The following is a 21,568-nucleotide window of genomic DNA, read 5'->3' as shown; positions in this document are numbered from 1 at the left end:
TATAATTAGCATAATTAAATTTACAATAATTATATAAACAAATAAATTTTTATTCACGTGTTACTGAATTTTACAAATATTCTGAGTCAATATATTGCTTCAGTAAAAATGTCAGTTCACCTTAAACATTTTAAACTTTATATCTCGATTTTGCAAAAGGTACATTAAATTATCTTTGTGTCTTTAATACAGATTGTAACTAATGAATTAATAATAAAATCTATAAACTAAATAAAATTTAGAAAATATACATATAAAGTATATTATAAAGCATATAAAATATATTAATATATGAAATATATAAAATAAGTAAAATATAATATAATATTAAAAATTGAATAAATTTGAAATTATTTTTGGAGCTGGTAGGAATCCGTCTTCTTATAAGTTGAAAAAATCTATTATTTTTATACTATATCTATTATTGATTATCTACACATCTGTAAAGAACCCTTAAAGTGTTTTAACATTTACCACAAGAAGAATTATTGAGTTAAAAAGGAATGCTGCTAGAATACCTTCATCTTCAACTAATTTCAATATCAGTATAAGTTATCAACTTAATTTAGTACGTCGTATTCCCTCCCCTGCCTCTTATTAATAATAATATCAATAAATACTTGAGGGATATTATTCCATTCTACAATTGCAGCCTCGAGTAGATCTGGAATATTTATGGAAGGATTTAGATGGAAGTAATCCTCCCATACGTGCTTAATTGGGTTCATACCTGGAGGAAGTGGAGGCCAACCTCTTCTCGTATTGGTTGTACAAAAGGACGAATTAAGATCTATGTAAATTTGTCCAGTCAATGTGAGAGGAACATCTACCAAAGCAGTTCTTCCTCCATACATGATTCCACCCCAAAGAATGATACTTCCGCCCGCATATGGAGACACTTTACAACGAGTCGTTGAACCCTTTTCTCTTCAGACTCCAATTCGACAGTCATCTCCCATCAAAACAAAAAAAACATTTAACCATTGAGACAAAAGCCAATTTTGATGAACATGGGCCCATTCCAATCTTGATGTTGAATAACTATGTACCCTTAAAGGTTTTCTGAATCGTAATCAACTAGCAACTATCCGTCTTCCGATGGTTGCATTCGAAATGAGGTGGTGCCATGTAGTCTGATAATGACTCCCAATGCTGGTAACAGTTATCCACCTATTTCTCATAATCATTTGGATTATATACCTGTCTTGGCTGGCATTTGTCACCCTTGGACGTACACTTCGAGGTCCAGTTTGTAAAGAATCCCTTTCATTGATTCGGTGAATGGTCCTCGTAGCCGTAGTATGATTAATTTGGCTATGTGACAAACCCTCCCCGTGTACAAGAATTATTCCTAAGTTAATTGATATCCCAGTATATTTATTATTTTTTAACTTCAATAAAATGTTTAGCAATACACAACTAAATGCCTCTTTAGGATAAAATGGTTTGAATTAACTTTAAACAAGTAAATTCATCAGTTACAGGGTGGCGCAACACCTTTGAAGCTGAGTTTAGTTTATTATCGTGTTTTCTCCCAGGAACGCACTGCAAATAGATTTCCAGGTCGAATTTTATACTCCGGTCACTACGTATATATGACGGTCCAAAATATTTTCTACCTGCCTTTTTGTCGGCAGTAATTTGATTACAGTACCTGTTCTTATTGTCTCTCTTTTGTGGCCGAAGAATTTGATCTGAACCGGTGAATAAAATCACACAAAGTCACGTACAGAATTTTGGAAATTCCTGTCGTTAATTTTATGCAACCTATAAAAGACCAAAAATGGAAAATCATTTCTTGTTTGACAGTCGTACAAGTCGCTTCCCTCACTGACCTACTTTAACGAATATATAGATATTCTTTGTGTGTTGTGGAAAGTGTTATTCAACAAATATGTGTTCGGATCTGACAGGGGTTATTAACTGTAAGTACTTGAGGAATTTAAATAGTAAAAATAAAAAAATATATTTACAATTTAATATAATCATTAATGTTTTATGGGCAAATTATAGTGTTTCTCATGGGAAAAAATAATGTTAAGGTTAAAATGAAAAGGCACATAATAAAAATACGCCATTGTTGCAACCGTTAAAATAGTTTAATAAATTCGATATGGTTTTTTTCTTAGAGCTGACGTAAACGATGACCTGGTTTATAAGGAATGTTGCTTTTGATAAAATTTCGTCGATCCCAAAATATTTTCACAAACATCAATTGAATACAGATAAACCAGCCTTGACAGTTTTATATCAATGAGTTGTTTATTTATAAACTTATTAAGTTGTGGTCAATTATTGGTTGCGTTTTAAACAAAAAAGAGACCACTAATTTCTTAAGACACAGACAGTTAATTAATCTGGAAAATTGGAAAATGCATACAATGCAAATTTCTAGATAGGAAAATTTTATTTCTAAAACAGTTTCTAATGAGTTTTTACTATAAAACAATTACTTCCCATGATGTTTAATTCTGTGAAATAATTACAACAAATAACCCAGAAATGAATGAAAATAAATTTTCTTTTGCTTTCTGGATACAAAACGAAAAGTTCAAAAGTCTATTTATAGAGTGTTTTTACTGTGAAAGAAATGCATCTAAATAATAAATTATTGTGACATCAACTTTGTTATTTTTCATGAAACACATTGTATATTTATATTTTTAAATTCTTTCTGAAATCTTATTTATACTACTCTTCGTAAATTTTCTAAATGAAATTAAAAAAAATCTTTATAAAGATATTATGCACAACTACGGGCCAAATTATTAATGTCTCTGCTGTGCATGATGTCTCTGTCAAGATTCAGACGGACGAAAGGTTTTTCGATGTGTATACTTCTTCTGATAATCCAAAAGTTACAGTTTAGTTACACAAAATCAAAATGTATATTTAATATTGTTGTTGTAAATTGGAAAGTTATTGAATTCATAAAAAAACATTTTTAATTCACATTTTTTGGAAACGAAATGTTATTTTTGTAAATATCAAGAGAAATATTTGGTTTCAGATAAAACGTAATAATGTAAGATTTTCAAACTTGAGTCATTATAAATAAACGTGAACATCCTTTAAATATACATGAACACATTTTTTTAAATTTCTTTCTTGACAATAAACGTGAATCATATACGGGGTGATTCACCTGACAAATTATTCATTATACGTTTATATAGAACCGAAAAAGATGTTGATTTGAAATTTTTATAACAATTCTAACTTTTCTAATTTATTTTGAACAAAGTTTAATTTCCGGTTTCGCTGGAAGTGACATCAACTTTGTTATTTTTCATGACACCCTGTATATTTACATCTTTAAATTTTATATGTAATTGTAAATGAAATCGAAATACCTCTATCTACACCCAATGCTTTTTGGGATATTAAATATTTTCGAAAAAATTTGACATTTTGATGGTTTAATTAAAATGTCTGTAAAACCAACAATTTTGATGCTGGAGGATTTATTATAAAATTTGACATTTTGATGGTTTAATTAAAATGTCTGTAAAATCAACAATTTTGATGCTGGAGGATTTATTTTTGGCAAACGCGTTAACCAGACACCATCCTAAAATGTGGCATTGTTGGTGCTAAATTTTATACAGGGTGTTCATTATTTACGTTTAATTTTTTGTATATTAAAACATCAATAACTGTTGTTTTCAATGGAAAATCATGAATATTTTAGCATTAATAAATTTAGTTTTAAAATACTTTTCCCCACTATTATCAGTATTTTAAAAATAAAATAGGTGGATAATGCTGTATAGCATATGTCAAAGATTTTGGAAGGAAAACGTAATGCATGTCTTTTATTAGTATACCGTCCTGGAGATTGATAATAAACATAAATAAACGTAATTTTGACCAAATAATTTTTCATCTGATAACTTGGTACAAGATAACAACCTCATATAAAAACTATGTAAAAATTGTCATCTAACTTAATCTTGCCATAAAGTTGATATGGATCAAAATCCCCAGTATCATTGGGCACTATACACTTTTCTTTTTTAAATGGAAAGGGAGCTCCAGACCCAGCAATATGCGATAATGCTAATTCTTTAGATTCCTGAATAAGTAAGGAAGAGTTCCAAAGTTTATTCGACTGAATTTTTACCATAAAACATGCTCTGATTGTACAAAGTTATTTTTAGATTTCTGGAACTCAACAAAAGTTTCATTTATACCAGTCGATTTCCTAAATTTAACGATTTTTTATTGCGTGAAAGTCCATAATAGAAGACAAATTACCCGTCTTATAACATGAACATCCAGGAAGAGTCGTAATTACAGTTTTTAGTGCATCCGTTGTAAACGTACCAAATTGGTACGTAAACATGCATCAAACTCGTAAATTTCCTTAAAAGATAATCTTAATAGTGGATAACCGCAAATATTAATTTCACTTACAATATTTACGAATATCTATTTTACCATATAGGAACGTATGTAATTTTGCTGCATTAAAATGCGTTTAATTAAATTTTAAAACGGGGACAATGGATGCAATGAAAACGGCGAACAATTGAAAATTAATAACGAAGGTTCGGTCTTTTAGCCTCAACCACTTTATGCAATGCGTTTGTTTCATTTAGAAATCGCCGTAAATATTTTTAAAGGTTATTGGTTCAAGGAACCTGGCCGTATCGAATTTTATAATTAAATAACGCCGTGATAAAGCGTACGAGAACCGATGTTTATTAAAAAAAAGTACCGTGCAATTAATTATCTCGAAAAACACGCGTGATATTTAAAGTTGGAGCATTTCGGTTTTCGTAAAATGCATATGTAATGGCTTTTACGTAAGGATCCGATAATGTTGATTGTAGTAATGGAAACGAGTGAATTACTGATTTTTTTTAAAGGTTTTTCGGGGTACCTTGGATAAAATTACGTTTTCGTTCATTATCTTAATTGTGCGGTTCTCGGAACGAGACGGTTTGCAGGACTGTCTCGGGACTTTTTTGTCAAATCTCGAGTCGGACGAGTGGATGGATTTTAATAAGGAAATTTTGTTTCAGATCTGGCAGCAATCAGGAGGCTACTGGATACGGAGAACACGGCGGGTACCTGTCCAAGTTGCGATATGCCGTTCGATAAAGGCAAAAAACGGAGACTCATCGATAACTGCGGTCATGAGCGATGTTACTCCTGTATGTTTACAAATGAAGCCTGCCCATTATGTTCCTTAAACAATTCCGCTTCGAAAACAGGTAAGGGAATTTGTTTTTGAATGTTTCGGTTTTGGTTGATTATAAATGGTGAGCTGGTCGATTTGGTCTGGTCTATTAAATTAATTTTATGGTCCGTTAAAAGTTATCTGTATGGGAACTATTGTCTTATAAGAAAAATAATAAAACGATGCCGAACTTGAACGAGATTATATGCTTTTGTAATTTAGTAAAAATATTTAAAATAAAAAGTGACCAAAATGTTCTGAATAATAGACCCTTAAAAACTGAAAATGACGAAAAAATACATATATATTTTTTAAGGTGGAAACAATTAATCTAAGGAAACTGTGAAAATAATTCAGAAGTTAAATATTTTTATTATATGTTTGTATTGGACAAATACGATAATCATTTATAACATAACAATGTTATTGATGTATGAAATTTGAGAATATTACACTATTAAAATTGGTGCCTTTACAGACATTTTAGTTACTTCAATATTTTTGGAAAAATATTAAAATAATTTAAAACATTGATTTTACAGTGGTGGAAAAAAGTATAAGATATTTATTTACTTGTTACAAATGTTACTGAATGTTTTCCCTAATCTGTTACAAATTTGAACAAATCTAATTTGCTGCAAAATCGATCCATTAATCACAGTGATCATTACAAGTTTTTACTTTTTTTAATAAACAATCAATATGATCTAGAAAAAAGTATGGAATGTTTTACTAATATTCATAATAACAATAACTCAAATATTTCAATATTTTATGGCTTCTATCACTGCTTGACATCTTTTAGGCATAGAATCCACCAGTCCTTGTAATATGTCAACAGGAATTTCTTACCACTACTCCTGTATGGTTTGAAGGAGTTTATGTTTATTTTTGATGTTTTCTGTTCAGATACGACGGTCCGATTCTTCCAATAACTTCCAATTTCTAAAAATATTCCTTTTTTCCACCACTGTAAGCATAAAATTTAAAAATCTAAAAAATATACAGTGTGTTCCATAAAAAAAAGTTATTGTTGTTGATGCACAAAACTAAATATAAATAACGATGACCCTGTATAACATTTTGAGAGTACTAACAATTACTTTTTATAGAATGGTCCTTATTTAACGTGCATGCCAAAAATGAGTTTGGCAGCATAACTTTTTTAATTAAACCTTTTGCCAATATTTTTGGAAAAATATTAAAATAATTCAAAACTATTGGTGTTTCAGGGGTGGAAAAAAGTACAGAATATTTATTTACTTCTTACAAATGCTACTTAATGTTTTCCCTAATGTATTACATATTTGAACAAATCTAATTTGCTGCAAAATCTATTCATTAATCACAGTGATCATTATATGCACAAGATTTTACTTTTTTTTTAATAAACAATCAATATGATCTAGAAAAAAGTATGGAATATTTTCTTAATATTCATAAAAAATTAGCAATAATTCAAATATTTCAACTTTGGCTTCTATCACTGCTTGACATCTTTTAGGCATAGAATCCATCATTCCCTGTAATGTGTCAACATGAATTTGTTGCCACTGTTCCTGTATGCTTTGAAGGAGTTCTTGCTTGTTTTTGATGTTTTTTGTTCTGACATTTCCAATAACTTACAATTTCTAAAATTATTCCTTTTTTCCACCACTGTAGGCATAAAATTTAAAAATCTAAAAGTATAGAGTGCTTTGTACAGAAAATAAAAAAGTATTGTTGTTTTAAGATACTCAAAATTAAATGTAAGTAACGATGACCCTGTATAATATTTTGAGAGTACTAACAATGACTTCTTACAGAATGGTCCTTGTTTAACGTGCATGTCAAAAATGAGTTTGGTAGTATAACTTATTTTAATTAGATCCTCTGTCAAAATTTTTGTAAAAAAGTTCATAACTAAATAAAAACTATTGGGTTTAAATAGTTGTCAAAAATTTTATTGAAAATAAATTTGAAAATAGTTCAAGTCAAATTATAATTGCTATAAAAAATTCAAAAAAGTTATTTTTTTTTTCCTTTTTCCATAATCATTTAATAAATAATTCAGAAAATCACCCTATATAGTACGTAAAGGACATATTAAAGATTTTGTAAGGAAGAAGTAATGCAATTTATTTTCCCATTTTAGAAATTGACAATAAAAGATTAATATTAATTAAATATTTTTTCCAAAAATCATCATAATCATATTACTGTGACAATGCGACCTCGAATAAAATTTTTCTACATTTTACCAAATAACTGAAAATACTCTCTGCCATTGTGTTTTTGTAATCTATTCTTTGGGAAGAATTTTAATTCTCTCTCATGTTGTAACTGACACAATTAATTAATCATTGGGTCGTGCGGGTAATACCACAATGACAATTGAGTAAAAAGCAAACCACACTAATAAACCAATATCTGAAGAAGTGTTCCACTTCCTCAACCTGTCACTTAAATGTTAAACGTCACAAGTCGAAATCGCTGTAAGCCACTAGAAGGAACAACGTTGGAAACGCTCAAAAGTGGCTTATTAAATTTGTCAGTGGGCCCGGGTATTAATCATCATTACGGCGTATTATTCACACGTGCACTTTTTTGCGCCGGCCCGAAACTTAATTCGAACGGCGAGTGACTTTTTATTTACTTTAATTTCGACATAATTCCGTTGTTGATTGCTTTTCGGTGGCGTGGCTGCGTTGTACCCCGAAAATCCGGTCCCCGTGACTCGGCGATTCGTTCGGCGTTTTCACCGCCGTGATCGACGGATGCAACGGATCACAAAGCTGTTCAATTAACCCATTAACGGTCGCACGAGAAAAAAATTATGTCTTTTATATCATTTCATGTGATACTTTTCACGGCGTTCTATAAATAAATGTGCGGAAATGGGCGATATTTATTTCACGTCGTATTGATATTAAAGATAAATAACTGATATTCAGTCAGTGATGCGATGCACTGTTACATAAGACGTGAGACGTGAGAGTTCAACAACCTATTAATAATAAATTAAGATTATTTATATAAGCCATTAGTATAATAGTTTATTGCGAAAATACAGTTCGTAAGTGCACACATGTCTAATTGAGGAAAAGATAAAATATACTAAAATTAAATTTAATTATCGTTAATAATATTAATAAGTCTGACGTTATTTAAATTCCATTTAATTGTTGTCGTGTCAACATTTGGTAAAATGTATAGTCACAAATTCAAAGTTATCTCTTTGTTAACGGTTCAAGTAGTTTTAACTAAAGTGGTCATAATTTTTTTTCTCAAGTGTGTGGTGGATGTAACGGCCACGTAGGAGTAGGTCTTAAATAACTTTTTAAGTAGTTGACTTCCGTGCTGCTTCTACCACTTTAATTAAACTCAATAATGTTAATATATTGCGGAAAATGACAATTGTGACGACCATAAATATTTTTCTAAATTCTTGACTGATCATCAATATTTAAATAATAACTAAAAATGAATGGGTGAAAATGTATTTTTGACAAATTATTATTTTATTGATAATAAGTAGTATATAAAGTGAACCTTACATTACATATTACTGTTTAATATACAGGGCGACTTATATAAATTATACATTAGAAGTCAACTGATTACGGAAAAAAGTATTGATTTGAAATTTTTATAGCAATTGTAACTTAACTGGAACTACTTTTCTTATTTATTTTAAATAAAATTTCATTTCCGGTTTCGTTTCTTTCGATACCACATTCTATAAAATCTAAAAAATCTAAAAAATCTATAAAATCTATAAAATCTATAAAATCTATAAAATCTATAAAATCTATAAAATCTATAAAATTTATAGAATTTATAAAATCTATTAAATCTATAAAATTTATAAAATTTATACAATCTATAAAATCTATAAAAACTATAAAATCTATAAAATCTATAAATTCTATAAAATCGATAAAATCTATAATTAGCATAATTAAATTTACAATAATTATATAAACAAATAAATTTTTATTCACATGTTACTGAATTTATACAAATATTCTGAGTCAATAATATTGCTTTAGTAGAAATGTCAGTTCACCTTAAACATTTAAAACTTTATGTCTCGATTTTGCAAAAGGTACATTAAATTATCTTTGTGTCTTCAATATAGACCGTAATTAATGAATTAATGGGTTTTAGTATTTGTAATAAACCATTGTTTTCATTTTATTACTTCCTTGATATCATTTTTTTCTTGTTAACTTGTAATAACTTCTCAATTTTGTTTCAAAGGCTGAAACGTCATTGACTTTATGATTATCTTCATCATATTAATTAAATCTAACTAATTTTAACTAATTTAAAGTGGATAATTAGATAAAACAATCTAGATGACCATGACAAATTACCTCATTGCCAGTTGAAATATATACAACTAAAAAAAGTTGTCCATGGAAATAAATTACAAACACATTTAAAATATTTTAATTATAATAGTTCTGACGAATTACACACGTCTGGAATTGAAAAAATCAAGAGATGCTCAAAAATAAAGGTAGTTTATTGACGAGATAAGTATTCTTTTTTTAGAATGAGTCGTCCATTAATAAGCAAAAATCTACAACGCGTGAGTTAAAAGGAAACCGAGGAACATCCGTCACTCACACGAAATATTATCAGCATTCAATCGACATATCGCATTACGGATCCTTTCAAGCGTTTTTGTATCGAGTTCTCAGCGCGCCACCAAAACTCAATTACCACCTGATTCAATTATTCGTCCGGGCCAAAAAGGAGAGACTATCTAATCGGGCTAGTTATTTACGAGTGTGTCCGTCCATCAATCTTATATCCAATACATTAAGGTTGTTTTATTGAAGATATCGAAGGAATTAGGTCAAAATCTCACTAGATCATGTAAATAAATTAATACATAGATTATTAGATGACATTTAAAAGTAATAAGAGACCTAGAAAAGCGGAGTAACAAAGTAATTTTAATATAATTTAAAACGGCGCGTAATCTGTGTAATTTATTATGTTAAAATCACAACAAATCACATCTGTGACAGCCATAAAGATTTTTAATTCACCCATCAATATGATGGCGAAATGTACATGTCCGTGAATTAATATGCACCGCTTTCTTTTCGGGTCACTTCCATACATCATGTTTGCTTTTGGGCGGCAATTATCAATGATTACGGTCAATTTTGCGATCGATAAACAAAGATTGTGAGCGTTAAGTAACATTGTGTTTCGTTTTCAGATGGTCCGACCGTTAAGAATTCAAATTACATGGGTCTGCGGGGCTCCGAGATCACACTTTATGGGGAAACGCAGGCACCGCCACCGTCGCAAATACAACAGGAGAAGGTCGGAAAAATCAGACCCGAAGCGATAATCAGGAATGGAAACGTTATAATCAAGGTAACACCTCGGAACGATTAAAATCGTATTAGTTAAAATGTTACAGCACCGCCAACACATATTTGCTGTTCGATTTACACCGTCGTGATCTACCAAAATCCTTTATCAAATCGACATCATTTCCGAGAAGATAAAACACTTAGCCACTTTTTTGTCAGATTGATAACAATGATGTGGGCTTGGCGCCAGACTTCATCCATTCATTGGCAGCTCAATTGTGTCAAGTAACTCAACTAACTGCCTACAGAGATCATCTTTTAAACGAGCCACATTTGCAATCAGCTCTGTCTTTGAAAGAATGCATTTCGAATCCAGACGTAGCTTTAACAAGAGGAATTCTGTAGCCCCTGACGAGTTTACGAAGAGTTGGAAAAATCGGCAACTTAAACTGTGTTATACTGGTTGACGGACTTTGCGAAGCCGAATGTCAAGACCGGATCACGGTGACACTATCACAACATTCCTTGTTAAGCACATGCCCAATTTTCCCTCGTGGTTGAAAATTGTTGCTACTGTTGACTCAATTGCAAGAAATCACGAAACAGTTGCCTTATACTAGAGTGTCTTTGGTCAACGTCGTGAGTAACGAGAATATCAATAAAGATGTTCTTGTCCTTCTATTCAAAACAACATAACTATCACAAATTCGGGAAAGGTGGAAAGCTAGAGAGAGAGTTTCTAATCACAAATTTTCACAACACTTATTAAGCTTAAGTCAAGGTTCATTTTTATTTGCGAAACTAACTTTAGATCTTCTGGAAAGAGGACAATTAGTAGCCAAATCAGCAGGTTAGAAAGTTCTGCCTGTAACTCTTGCCCAAATATATTTATTACATTTCAATCTAAGATTTCCAACAATCAGATCGTTCGAAAAAGTTACCCACATCTTGAGCGTCTGTCTTACAGCTTTACACCCTTTAACTCTTCTATAAATTTATTACTCAGTCAATTCGTTATTGGTTGACAATTTTTTGCCCTGGAAAGAAGTTTTGCAGAAATTCTGGAGCCTAAATTCTATCTGTAACTTTTGCCCAAATATATTTATATATACTATATACAATCTAAGATTTCCAATAACAGGAAGTGGTTGGAAAAATCACCACCCCAAAGCTACAATCAGAAATGGAAACATTATAATATAGGTAACACCTCGAAACGATTAAAATCGTATTAGTTGAAATGTTACAGCACCGCCAATAAATACATATTTGCAGTTCGATTTACACTTCACCGTCCACTAATTTATATCGACACACCTTGTTCGTTTAACTACCGTTTGCAACTTTCATTCACAAAATTCAATTTACATAACTAAATACGATCCTTGTGTTAATTACTTTTCTAAATCACTGTTCGTGTCGTAAATTTCAACATTGCATGTCGTGCCAATTAAAAATGCATTCTCCACTGTAACAACTGTGTTGATGATGTTTCTACAGGATATTGTTATGAAACAATATACAGAAAATATATGTTGGCGCCAGACCAAAGATTAAAATATATTATTAGCAATTCTTAAGGTCACCAGTAATCGCGGAAAAATGTTTTATTAGAAGAAAGCGATAGCACGTCCATATGTATAACGAATCTATTTTAAAACCTCAATAGACAATATAAAAACAAAACAAACAGTGCAATATTCCATTAATTAATTAATAACAATATACAATAATGCGAGAGTGTTGCAACTTTTGCGTCGAAAACATCCTTGAACTGTTTTTATTGTATTGTTGCAGAGCCGGCAGGATTTGTCGTCGACGGAATTCGGACACCCGGAGAAACTTCCGAAAACGAGACCGAGCAACCCGCGCATTAAACTGGACCAAGGCGCGATGACTCAAAGCTGTCCGACGCCACCGCAACTGCGAAAGAAGTTCTTTCTCAGTCCGAAGGCCTTGCGGAGTCCGTTCTCCGGCAGGAACCGACAGCCGTCCAACGATTCAGCACTTTCAGGTAGTTTTTTTTATCTTTCGTTTCGAAGGAAGGTTCATAGGTGAAAATTTCGCGGGCGTCACGTGGGTAAATATCCGCTCTGGATGTGGGTACTGACGCGACAATTCCGTGGGCCGCGCAAAAATCTTAGACTACATACCCGAGCGGTCGTTGAGAGAGAAAAAAACACTTGTATCCGTGGTGTCGCTTGTAAATTACACTCATCCCGGTCACGATGCAGACGCATAATTCTTGCTGAAATATTGATAATTTTACACGACCCTAGAGTTAGCAAAACACTTACAATAAAATAACATTTTTTATATAACATAGTATTAACTGAAATTGATTTCAAAAGATATTTTTTATATAATGCTAATAATGCCATAAATAAAATTCACATATACAATATATACTTTTAATTAATCAACTTAGATACATGGAATAATCAAAGAAACATACTCACATTCTTCTTGAGTCATTTAATGACTTTAGCACCACCTGGATTATCTAATTGTTAAAAAAATTTTTGAATAACATATCAATGAGAAACGTTTAAACCATTACAGCAATAATGACATCTTCTGCAACATCGACAGAAGGTCGCCATTGGCCGAGCGTCGTCCTTGGAAAAATCCGTTCCTTGTGGAACGCGGGAACAAGCAGTGCTGGAGCCGGTCTAAATCAACTTATTTCAGGCACGACAATTTTGTTGTTGTTTGTCTTGTTTTGCCCAGTTTTTTTTGGCATGGTTGTTTTTAATTGCACATTAACCACCTACACATTTATTTAGTACATTTAATCACTTAATGCATTGTTTGCAGTGTGCACCCCCCATATGGTACAAATTTAACATAAATCAAATGTTTTTGCAGATGATGAAACGAACGTGAAACCGGCGACCAAAAAATCGGACGATATGTACATGCGTCTTGGATTGCTTCTCGGCGATGGTGCTCGAAGGTCCAAACGCAACCAGAACAAGAACAGTCACGAATCTTGCTCATCGTTGGCAAGCTACGAGGCTGCCACCATGATGTCGTCCAACACCAGTCCCGTTTCGACACTGACAGGCAGTTCGGAGGACCAGCACCGCAACAACCCCAGTTCGGACAGCGTGGCCTCCCTCATGTCCATGTCCATGTCCGGACAGAGCAACTGCAGCTCAAGCCCCGTCAGTCGAAGGCACAGTGTCACCAGTAAGTTTTTAAAGTATGTTGGAAATTGGTTTTAGTTAACTTATCTCTTTGTAGCCTCCCAACCTGGTCATGTAGAGGATCTCAGTATGTTTAAGAATAGGAAGACTTGTATAAGAAGGTCGGCGCGCACTGGAACCATCAAGGGCCCTATCGATCCAAAAATACGTTTCGCCCAATATAGAACCCCGCAATTGACTCTCAAGCCTTTGTTCTTTGAAGTGCCGTCTCAGGAAACTGAACCTTTGTTCGTTGGAAGACATTGGCTTATTAAAGAAATTGAAGACATAGTTGGTAAGAACAATAATACGAAATATAAAATACAAAATATAACTAATTGTTATTGTTTAAGGTTCTTCGAGTCCTGGAGTTTTACTAACTGGTAATCCGGGCACCGGAAAAACTGCCTTAATCCTTCAGCTCGTAGAGTACAGTTGTTTTGGACGAAAAAAGGAGCCGATCTACCAAACTCCCAGTTTATCTGGCCTTAATTCCCCCGAACGGTCGAGAAGTCCTCAAAGTTTCTATTATCAAATCGACATCATTTCCGAGAAGATTAAACACTTAGCCAGTTGTGTGGTAGCCTATCATTTTTGTCAAGCTGATAACAATAATACGTGTTTGGTGCCGGACTTCATCCATTCATTGGCAGCTCAATTGTGTCAAGCACCTCAACTAATTGCCTACAGAGATCATCTTTTAAACGAGCCACATTTGCAATCAGCTTTGTCTTTGAAGGAATGCATTGCGAATCCAGACGTAGCTTTAACAAGAGGAATTCTGGAGCCTCTGGCGAGTTTAAGAAGGGTTGGAAAAATCGACAACTTAAATTGTGTTATACTGGTTGACGGACTTTGCGAAGCCGAATATCACAGACCGGATCACGGTGACACTATCACAACATTCCTTGTCAAGCACATGCCCAATTTTCCGTCGTGGTTGAAGATTGTTGCTACTGTTAGGACTCAACTGCAAGAAATCACGAAACAATTGCCTTATACTAGAGTGTCTTTGGACAACGTCGTGAGTAACGAGAATATCAATAAGGATGTTCTTGCGTACATAAACTTCAGAGTGCAAAACAGTCCTTCTATTCAAAACAACATAACTATCACAAATTCGGGAAAGGTGGAAAGCTGTAGTGTTTCCAATCACAAGTTTTCGCAACACTTACTAAGCTTAAGTCAAGGTTCATTCTTATTTGCGAAACTAACTTTAGATCTTCTGGAAAGAGGACAATTAGTAGCCAAATCATCAGGTTACAAAGTTCTGCCTGTAACTCTTGCCCAAATATATTTATTACATTTCAATCTAAGATTCCCAACAATCAGATCGTTCGAAAAAGTTACCCACATCTTGAGCGTCTGTCTTACAGCTTTATACCCTCTAACTCTTCTAGAAATTTATTACTCAGTCAATTCGTTATTGGTTGACAATTTTTTGCCCTGGAAAGAATTTTTACAAAGATTCAAACTCCTGTCGGGCTTTCTCGTGAAACGCCTCGACGACACATACATGTTCTTCCATCCTTCATTCAGAGAGTGGTTGATCCGCCGCGACGACAACGAAGCCACGAAATTCCTGTGCGACCTCCGATCCGGCCACGCCGGTATCGCCTTCAGACTTAGCAGAGTCCAAGCACCACTAGACCCGGAAAAAACTCTGGAACTCGGCCACCACATCCTGAAAGCTCACGTGTACAGGAACATGTCCATCCCCAACATCAGCTCACGCGACTTGCAAGCCACGTGGATTGCTGAGAGTTCAGACAACATATCTGCCGCATTATGCAACTTGAGAAACATGTACAGTCCAAACGTCAAAGTATCAAGGTTGTTGTTACTGGCGGGTGCTTCACCGAATTACATAACGGACTTCTTGGGCAACGCCCCCGTTCTATGTATGTATTCACACGAGGGAATCGTGCCAATGGTCTCGCTTCTTTTGGAGTTTGGAGCCGATGTTGAGCTGACCAATAGTCAAGGTTGCACCGCTCTCTCTTTAGCCTCCTCCAAAGGACATTGTGATGTGGTGAGGCAGCTAATCGCAGCGGGGGCAAGTCCAGGTCACGCCGACACAGGCGGATACTGCCCATTAATACACGCAGCCAGAAACGGCTGCTTGAACGTCGTGGGATATTTATTAGCTTGCGACTGGGTGATAAAGAACCCGGAGGACGTGGAACTCGCAGAAGCCGCCCAACAAGCATTAATTGCGGCGGCTGGACAAGGCCACGTGGATATCGTCGAATATTTACTAGATATGGCGGAAATCAACGCCGATTTGCCGGACACAATTACAGGAGAAACTGCTTTGACAATAGCCGCAGCTAACGGTTGCCATGCGGTTTGCTCGGCTTTGATCAATAGAGGAGCGAGTTTATCGGTGGTGAATAAAAAGGAAATGGCGGCTCTACATTTGGCAGTTAAGGAAGGACACTGGGCGGTTGCAGAAAGACTTATTCAGAACCATGCTGCCATTGAACAACCAGATAACTCTGGAAGGTCTCCTTTAATGTTGGCTGCTGCTGAAGGCCACGTTGGGCTGATCGAACTATTACTTGATAGAGGAGCTGACTTGAACAAAGAAGACCGTGAGGGACTTACTGCTTTGTGCTGGGCGTGCTTAAGAGGAAAGATGCAAGCTGCTCAAACTTTGCTAGAAAGAGGTTCAAACATAAGTCATACTGACAAAACAGGAAGAACACCTTTAGATCTGGCGGCGTTTCAAGGTAATCCATCGTTGGTGCAGTTTTTACTAGACAGAGGAGCTGTCATAGAGCACGTGGATGTAAACGGCATGCGACCGTTGGATAGAGCAATTGCTTGCAGGAACATTCAGGTAGTGCAGTGTTTTCTGAAGAAAGGAGCGAAATTAGGACCGGCTACATGGGCTATGGCTGCAGGCAAACCGGAAATTATGTAAATATGTTTTGTCGTTACCATGTTACGATTATTAATCAAATTATTTCAGGCTTATACTTCTCAATAAACTTCTGGAAGATGGAAACATTTTATACAGAAAAAGTCGATTGAGAGAGGCGGCCCATAGGTACCAATACGCTCTGAAGAAGTTCCCCACAGACGATCAAGGAGAACACAATAAACCTTTCCATCAATTACAAGTCAACTTCCTACTTAACTACTCCCGGTGTAAAAGAAAACTCAACGTAAGTGCCGCATAATAATGCACAAAATTAAATATTAAAAACAATTTTGATCCTTACAGGAATTCGAAGAGGCAGTGGAACTAGCTAACGAAGTCTTAGAAATGAAGCCGGACTCGTACGAAGCGTATTACGCAAGGGCGAAGGCGCGATTAGACTTGAAGCTCTACGAACTGGCGTTGACGGACGTGAAGGATGCGATGCGACTGTCACCACCGCAAAACATGGAGGTCCGAAAAGTTCTGGCTTACCTGCAGGAGGACATATCGAATAGAATGTGCACGAAAAATCCGAAAATAGGCATGAACCGAGATTATGCCGTCTCAGTTGATACTTTATTGGAATAAATTTTAATCCGAACAACAACAAAAAATTTTACTCAGTGCCTTTTATGTGCATTATTTGGAAGACTGATTTATATTTCAAAATTATAAATAAATTTTTGTGAATATATAGGATATAGATACCGCTTTGTATATAATTTAAATTAATTTATTTTTGACTGTTGACAGATTTTGGGTTTCTTATCATTCCCAGGGATGACTATCCTGTTTGTTTGTTATTTATTTAAATAGCATGTACTATTTTTTAATATGTTTTTAACGCAGTTTTTATAGTCACATTGTCTTGAATTCTGTTTTATGCAGCGGTGGTAGATTTTATTATGCTTTAAAATCTTTATACAATAAGGTAACAACAAGGGCTATTTTATGCCATAAAATTATTACCTTATTTTCCTGAAACCGACTTTATTAGTGTTGTTTTTTTTTTGTTATATATTTATTTTGAGATATCAATGTTAAATCAATTTATTTAATTTACTTACGTCGCAATATTGTATTTGTATGTAATACAAAGGTTGTCAAAATTTCTTGCCAAGCATGTAAAAATTATACTAGTTTAATCCAGTATCTAAAATTTTGGCAGTGCAACTGTTTTTTTTTGTGTGAAATATTTATATGTATTTAATATAAAGGTGCTATAATAAAATTGTATCAACTATTTAAATGAACTGAATACTTAATAAAGCAAATAGTAAGAAAATTATAGTTTTTCTTTCCATATTAAAAAATATACATTGTTCCAAAAATTAAAACATTTAATTGCTGTCCTCCATCTAATATATTCAGTTTCCCTTCTAAGAATACGAATTGCTGTTCAATAATCTTATTGATTAAACACTGGGTGCAAAGCGAGACACTGGTTCAAACTGATTCACGTGTACGCGTGCCCACCGCAAAATTCCTGTTGTGGAAATAAACCGAGAAATTGAATCACTGATAACGCACGAGATAAACACATGTATATTATTACTTGAATCCTCTTATATAACTGTATTTTTCCCCTCCACAACGTAAGTTTATTTCAATTTGGCGCCCATCACAATATTTATATTACGATTTAGCTTTGACAGTAGCTAGGGTTTTATTTCATAGTTTTTGAACAGGGTAGTCCATGAATTGTGACAACCAATTCCAGATTATGAATGAAATGATCATGCGAAAACCTGTGTGGTTTTTAAAATACACTACAAAACGCGATAAACGCGTGCGCCTTGACGTCAACGACGCGCAGTATTTATTGAATGAATGGGTCGAAACGGTCGACACTCGCGCGTTCGCCCCAGCTGTTCAGACCAGTAACCCACTGCTTCTGCTCTAGTTTACTCGCCGCTAAAATGAAGTACAAACAAGTTACACACGTTATATTCGACATGGATGGTCTGTTAATAGGTAAGTAGACGCAATTTCACGCAACTCCCGATAATTCAACTGATAACTTTTAAGAATCTGAATCCATCTACGACAAAATCGTGTCGGACATTGCGGCACAGTACGGCAAGACCTACACCAAAGATGCCAAGCTGAAGGTCCTGGGAACCCCGGAGAGAGACACGGCAAAAATAGTCGTCAGGGAACTCGAACTGCCGATCAGCGAGGACGAGTTCCTCAAAGTGTACAAGAAGAAAGTGCAAGGGGAACTGCAACACCCACCGTTGATGCCCGGCGCCAAAGAACTGGTCCAGAGTCTGCACAAACTGAACATTCCGATCGCCGTCGCGACGTCCTCCTCCGAGGACGCGATGCTGATGAAGACCAAGAACCATCAGGACGTCTTCAAGTTGTTCCATCACATCGTGTGCGGCAGCACGGATCCGGAAGTTAAACATGGCAAGCCAGCGCCGGATATTTTCCTAGTGTGCGCCTCCCGGTTTCCGGACAAGCCCTCACCTGATCAGGTTAGTGACACATTTTCGATTTTCAGCGGTGCGCGGCGATGTGTTAAGGGGCAAAAGGTGACCGTCATTTTTACAGGACCTTCACAAGGACATGTCACGGTCATTTTCTTTAGTTTATCGGCTGGAGGTTTTCGTGCTCTAGGTCATTTATTTTCGGAAAGAACAAAGAAAATATGATGAAATCGACGATAATATTAAATATCAAATTATTATTTTTTTTTAAATAATCCCATTATTTCACATAAAGAATTAAGATAAATATATGACAAATTTTAATTTAATTTTTTATGACCTAGAGTAAATGAAATATGATGAAATCGGTTGATTATGTATAATATAAAAATTGTTTGATTAATATCAAAATTATGAGAAATATTAATTAATTTTTTAATATTTTTAAATTATTTATGTATTTAATCCTTAATTGGATCGTTTTCTATACATCATTATATTAATTTCTTCAAAATATAATACAAGTTTACAATAATCTTATCATAAATATTTAAATATTATAAATATAAACATGTAAAATTAATCTGTAGATATAAATATTGGTAGTTTTACATTTAATTTTCACGCAACATACATTACAAATTGAGATGCGGTCACGTTTTTTCCACCATAGCAAATGTATTGAATACTTGTCATAGATAAAATAGATAACTTAATAATTGATTTGTTACACTAGACCAACTTATGGAATACAAATATCCAATAGTAACCGAAACAATATAGTTGAATAAAATTACACAATAATGTATGTTTGCCAATACTACAAGACCAAATGGAAAATAAATTTCCAAATTGATTCATGACGTTCATTCATTCAATCATATTTTTCCTGTTGAATTGTAACAGTTTCATTATGCCAATTGAAAGAGTGGTTATTTACTGTTCACAATGCACGTGTAAACAAATTATCTCAATGCTAAATACAGATTGTTTAATATCAACAAATATTGTCGTAATTGTTTTTAGGGGGGAATTAATTTGGTGCAGTCAAATCTAGACCGCATTAGAACGATTGGAATGCTTTCCAAGGATATGTATCTGAAAAAAAAACATTGGGTGGGATCGTGACCGTATAAATCAGGTGTAGTGCCAAGGACTTTTCCATTGATCCGAGGGATTGCCACAGGACTGCGGCGTCTGAAACGATTAACTACGAATTACTCATGACTAGTAATCAACCGAAAATAAATTTTGAAAATTGCCCTCACACGTGGCCCAAGTTATCATTGAAAAACTTCAATAATTGCCCTTCTGTATTAATTTTTGGTATAAATAGATCAAGTTTATAATTAGTTTTTCTACCAAGGACAATGTTTTACGGAAACTTATACATGTGGCAAACATTGGCAGTTCATCAAAACATCTCTCGAACGAACTCGAATAAATATGATTACATGTTGTACTGTGGAAAATTATTTTTGGTACTATTTGTATAAAAATTTACGTTAATAAATTCGTGACGTTTACGTTTATTTTACTAAGAACTAATCCCCGTGATTATTTTTCATGGAATACTATAAAATAAATATTAACTGATATATCATTCTCGTTTAAAAATAAAATCACTCGTGTAAAAAGAAATTTAACATTATTTATTCTTGTTTCAGTGTATAGTATTTGAAGATGCCCCGAACGGCATTCACGGTGCGATATCAGCTGGAATGCAGGCGATTATGGTGCCTGCTCCAGATATTCCGGAGGAATTGAGAAAACAGGCGACACAGGTGCTGAAATCGCTGAAAGAATTCAATCCGGAACTGTACGGTTTACCGAAATTCGAGTGACTGGAGCTGTCTACTTAAAAAGTGACGCTCTTAGAGCCAGTATTAATGTATTTATTTTTTACGGTGTTATGTAATATATGTAAATTATTTTTCTGAAGCAAATTTTTAGAGGTATTTTAATATATGTTCACTTAATAAATGTTAAATAGTTATTTTTAAAGTGGCGTGGTTTTACTACCTCCCGGTGATTCACTATTCCGAAAATCGACTATTAATAATTACGTATACAAAGTTTACTATCATTTAACAATTGTGTGACTCTCGCGTGATCCTTTAGGTGTAATTAGAACATGCGGCTTTGGATGTCAGTCTTAATAATACTTTTTTTATCATTTTTAATTCAAGAAACTTACTACGTCTATTGTATCCTGAGAGCAGAATTTTTGTTCGTTACATAACATGCTAATTAAGCAAATATCTATTTTGCAGACATACATTATAAATGCTTAGCTAAACAGTATCACAATCAGTAGGAAATTATCGGTTAATGTTGCCCAATTAAAATGCATTAACAGTTTATCTGACGTACAGTTTTTAATTAATTAACTTAATATTGATATAATATATAATTTTATGAATTTATATAAAAATTAAATTGTCTTTTTATTAAAGGAGGTCATTACCTAAATATCTAATTAGTAGTTACAAGTGAACAAACATGTTTAACATTAAACA

General features: G+C 33.9%; 2 protein-coding genes across 5 annotated transcripts in view; both read left to right on the top strand.

Annotated features, from left to right (window-relative positions):
* LOC109594762 (protein TANC2-like) overlaps positions 1-17,902 on the top strand; it is an 88,647-nt gene extending 70,745 nt beyond the window's left edge. For 2 of the 4 annotated variants that reach the window (XM_049964285.1, XM_020010004.2), the window contains exons 3-11: positions 5,028-5,219; positions 10,404-10,564; positions 12,301-12,517; positions 13,066-13,194; positions 13,372-13,695; positions 13,750-13,986; positions 14,045-16,613; positions 16,666-16,861; positions 16,921-17,902. In XM_049964285.1, the coding sequence (XP_049820242.1) occupies positions 5,028-5,219; positions 10,404-10,564; positions 12,301-12,517; positions 13,066-13,194; positions 13,372-13,695; positions 13,750-13,986; positions 14,045-16,613; positions 16,666-16,861; positions 16,921-17,205 (4,310 nt within the window). In that variant the 3' untranslated portion in view covers positions 17,206-17,902. Of the gene's footprint in view, positions 1-1,859; positions 1,926-5,027; positions 5,220-10,403; positions 10,565-12,300; positions 12,518-13,065; positions 13,195-13,371; positions 13,696-13,749; positions 13,987-14,044; positions 16,614-16,665; positions 16,862-16,920 lie in introns of those variants that run through there. The other 2 variants (XM_049964286.1, XM_049964287.1) reach the window with 2 other exon arrangements.
* Positions 17,903-18,436: 534 nt separating this feature from the next.
* LOC109594747 (pseudouridine-5'-phosphatase) lies at positions 18,437-21,053 on the top strand. The gene is made up of 3 exons (XM_020009989.2): positions 18,437-18,591; positions 18,646-19,097; positions 20,717-21,053. Exons 1-3 carry the CDS (start codon positions 18,444-18,446, stop codon positions 20,891-20,893), a joined length of 777 nt encoding a protein of 258 aa, XP_019865548.2. The 5' UTR covers positions 18,437-18,443; the 3' UTR covers positions 20,894-21,053.
* Positions 21,054-21,568: the final 515 nt, after the last annotated feature.

Source organism: Aethina tumida, chromosome 3 (assembly GCF_024364675.1).
Source record: "Aethina tumida isolate Nest 87 chromosome 3, icAetTumi1.1, whole genome shotgun sequence".
Taxonomy (NCBI): domain Eukaryota; kingdom Metazoa; phylum Arthropoda; class Insecta; order Coleoptera; family Nitidulidae; genus Aethina; species Aethina tumida.
The sequence above is the reverse complement of the archived record's forward strand: the minus strand, read 5'-3'. Positions and strand labels throughout refer to the sequence as shown.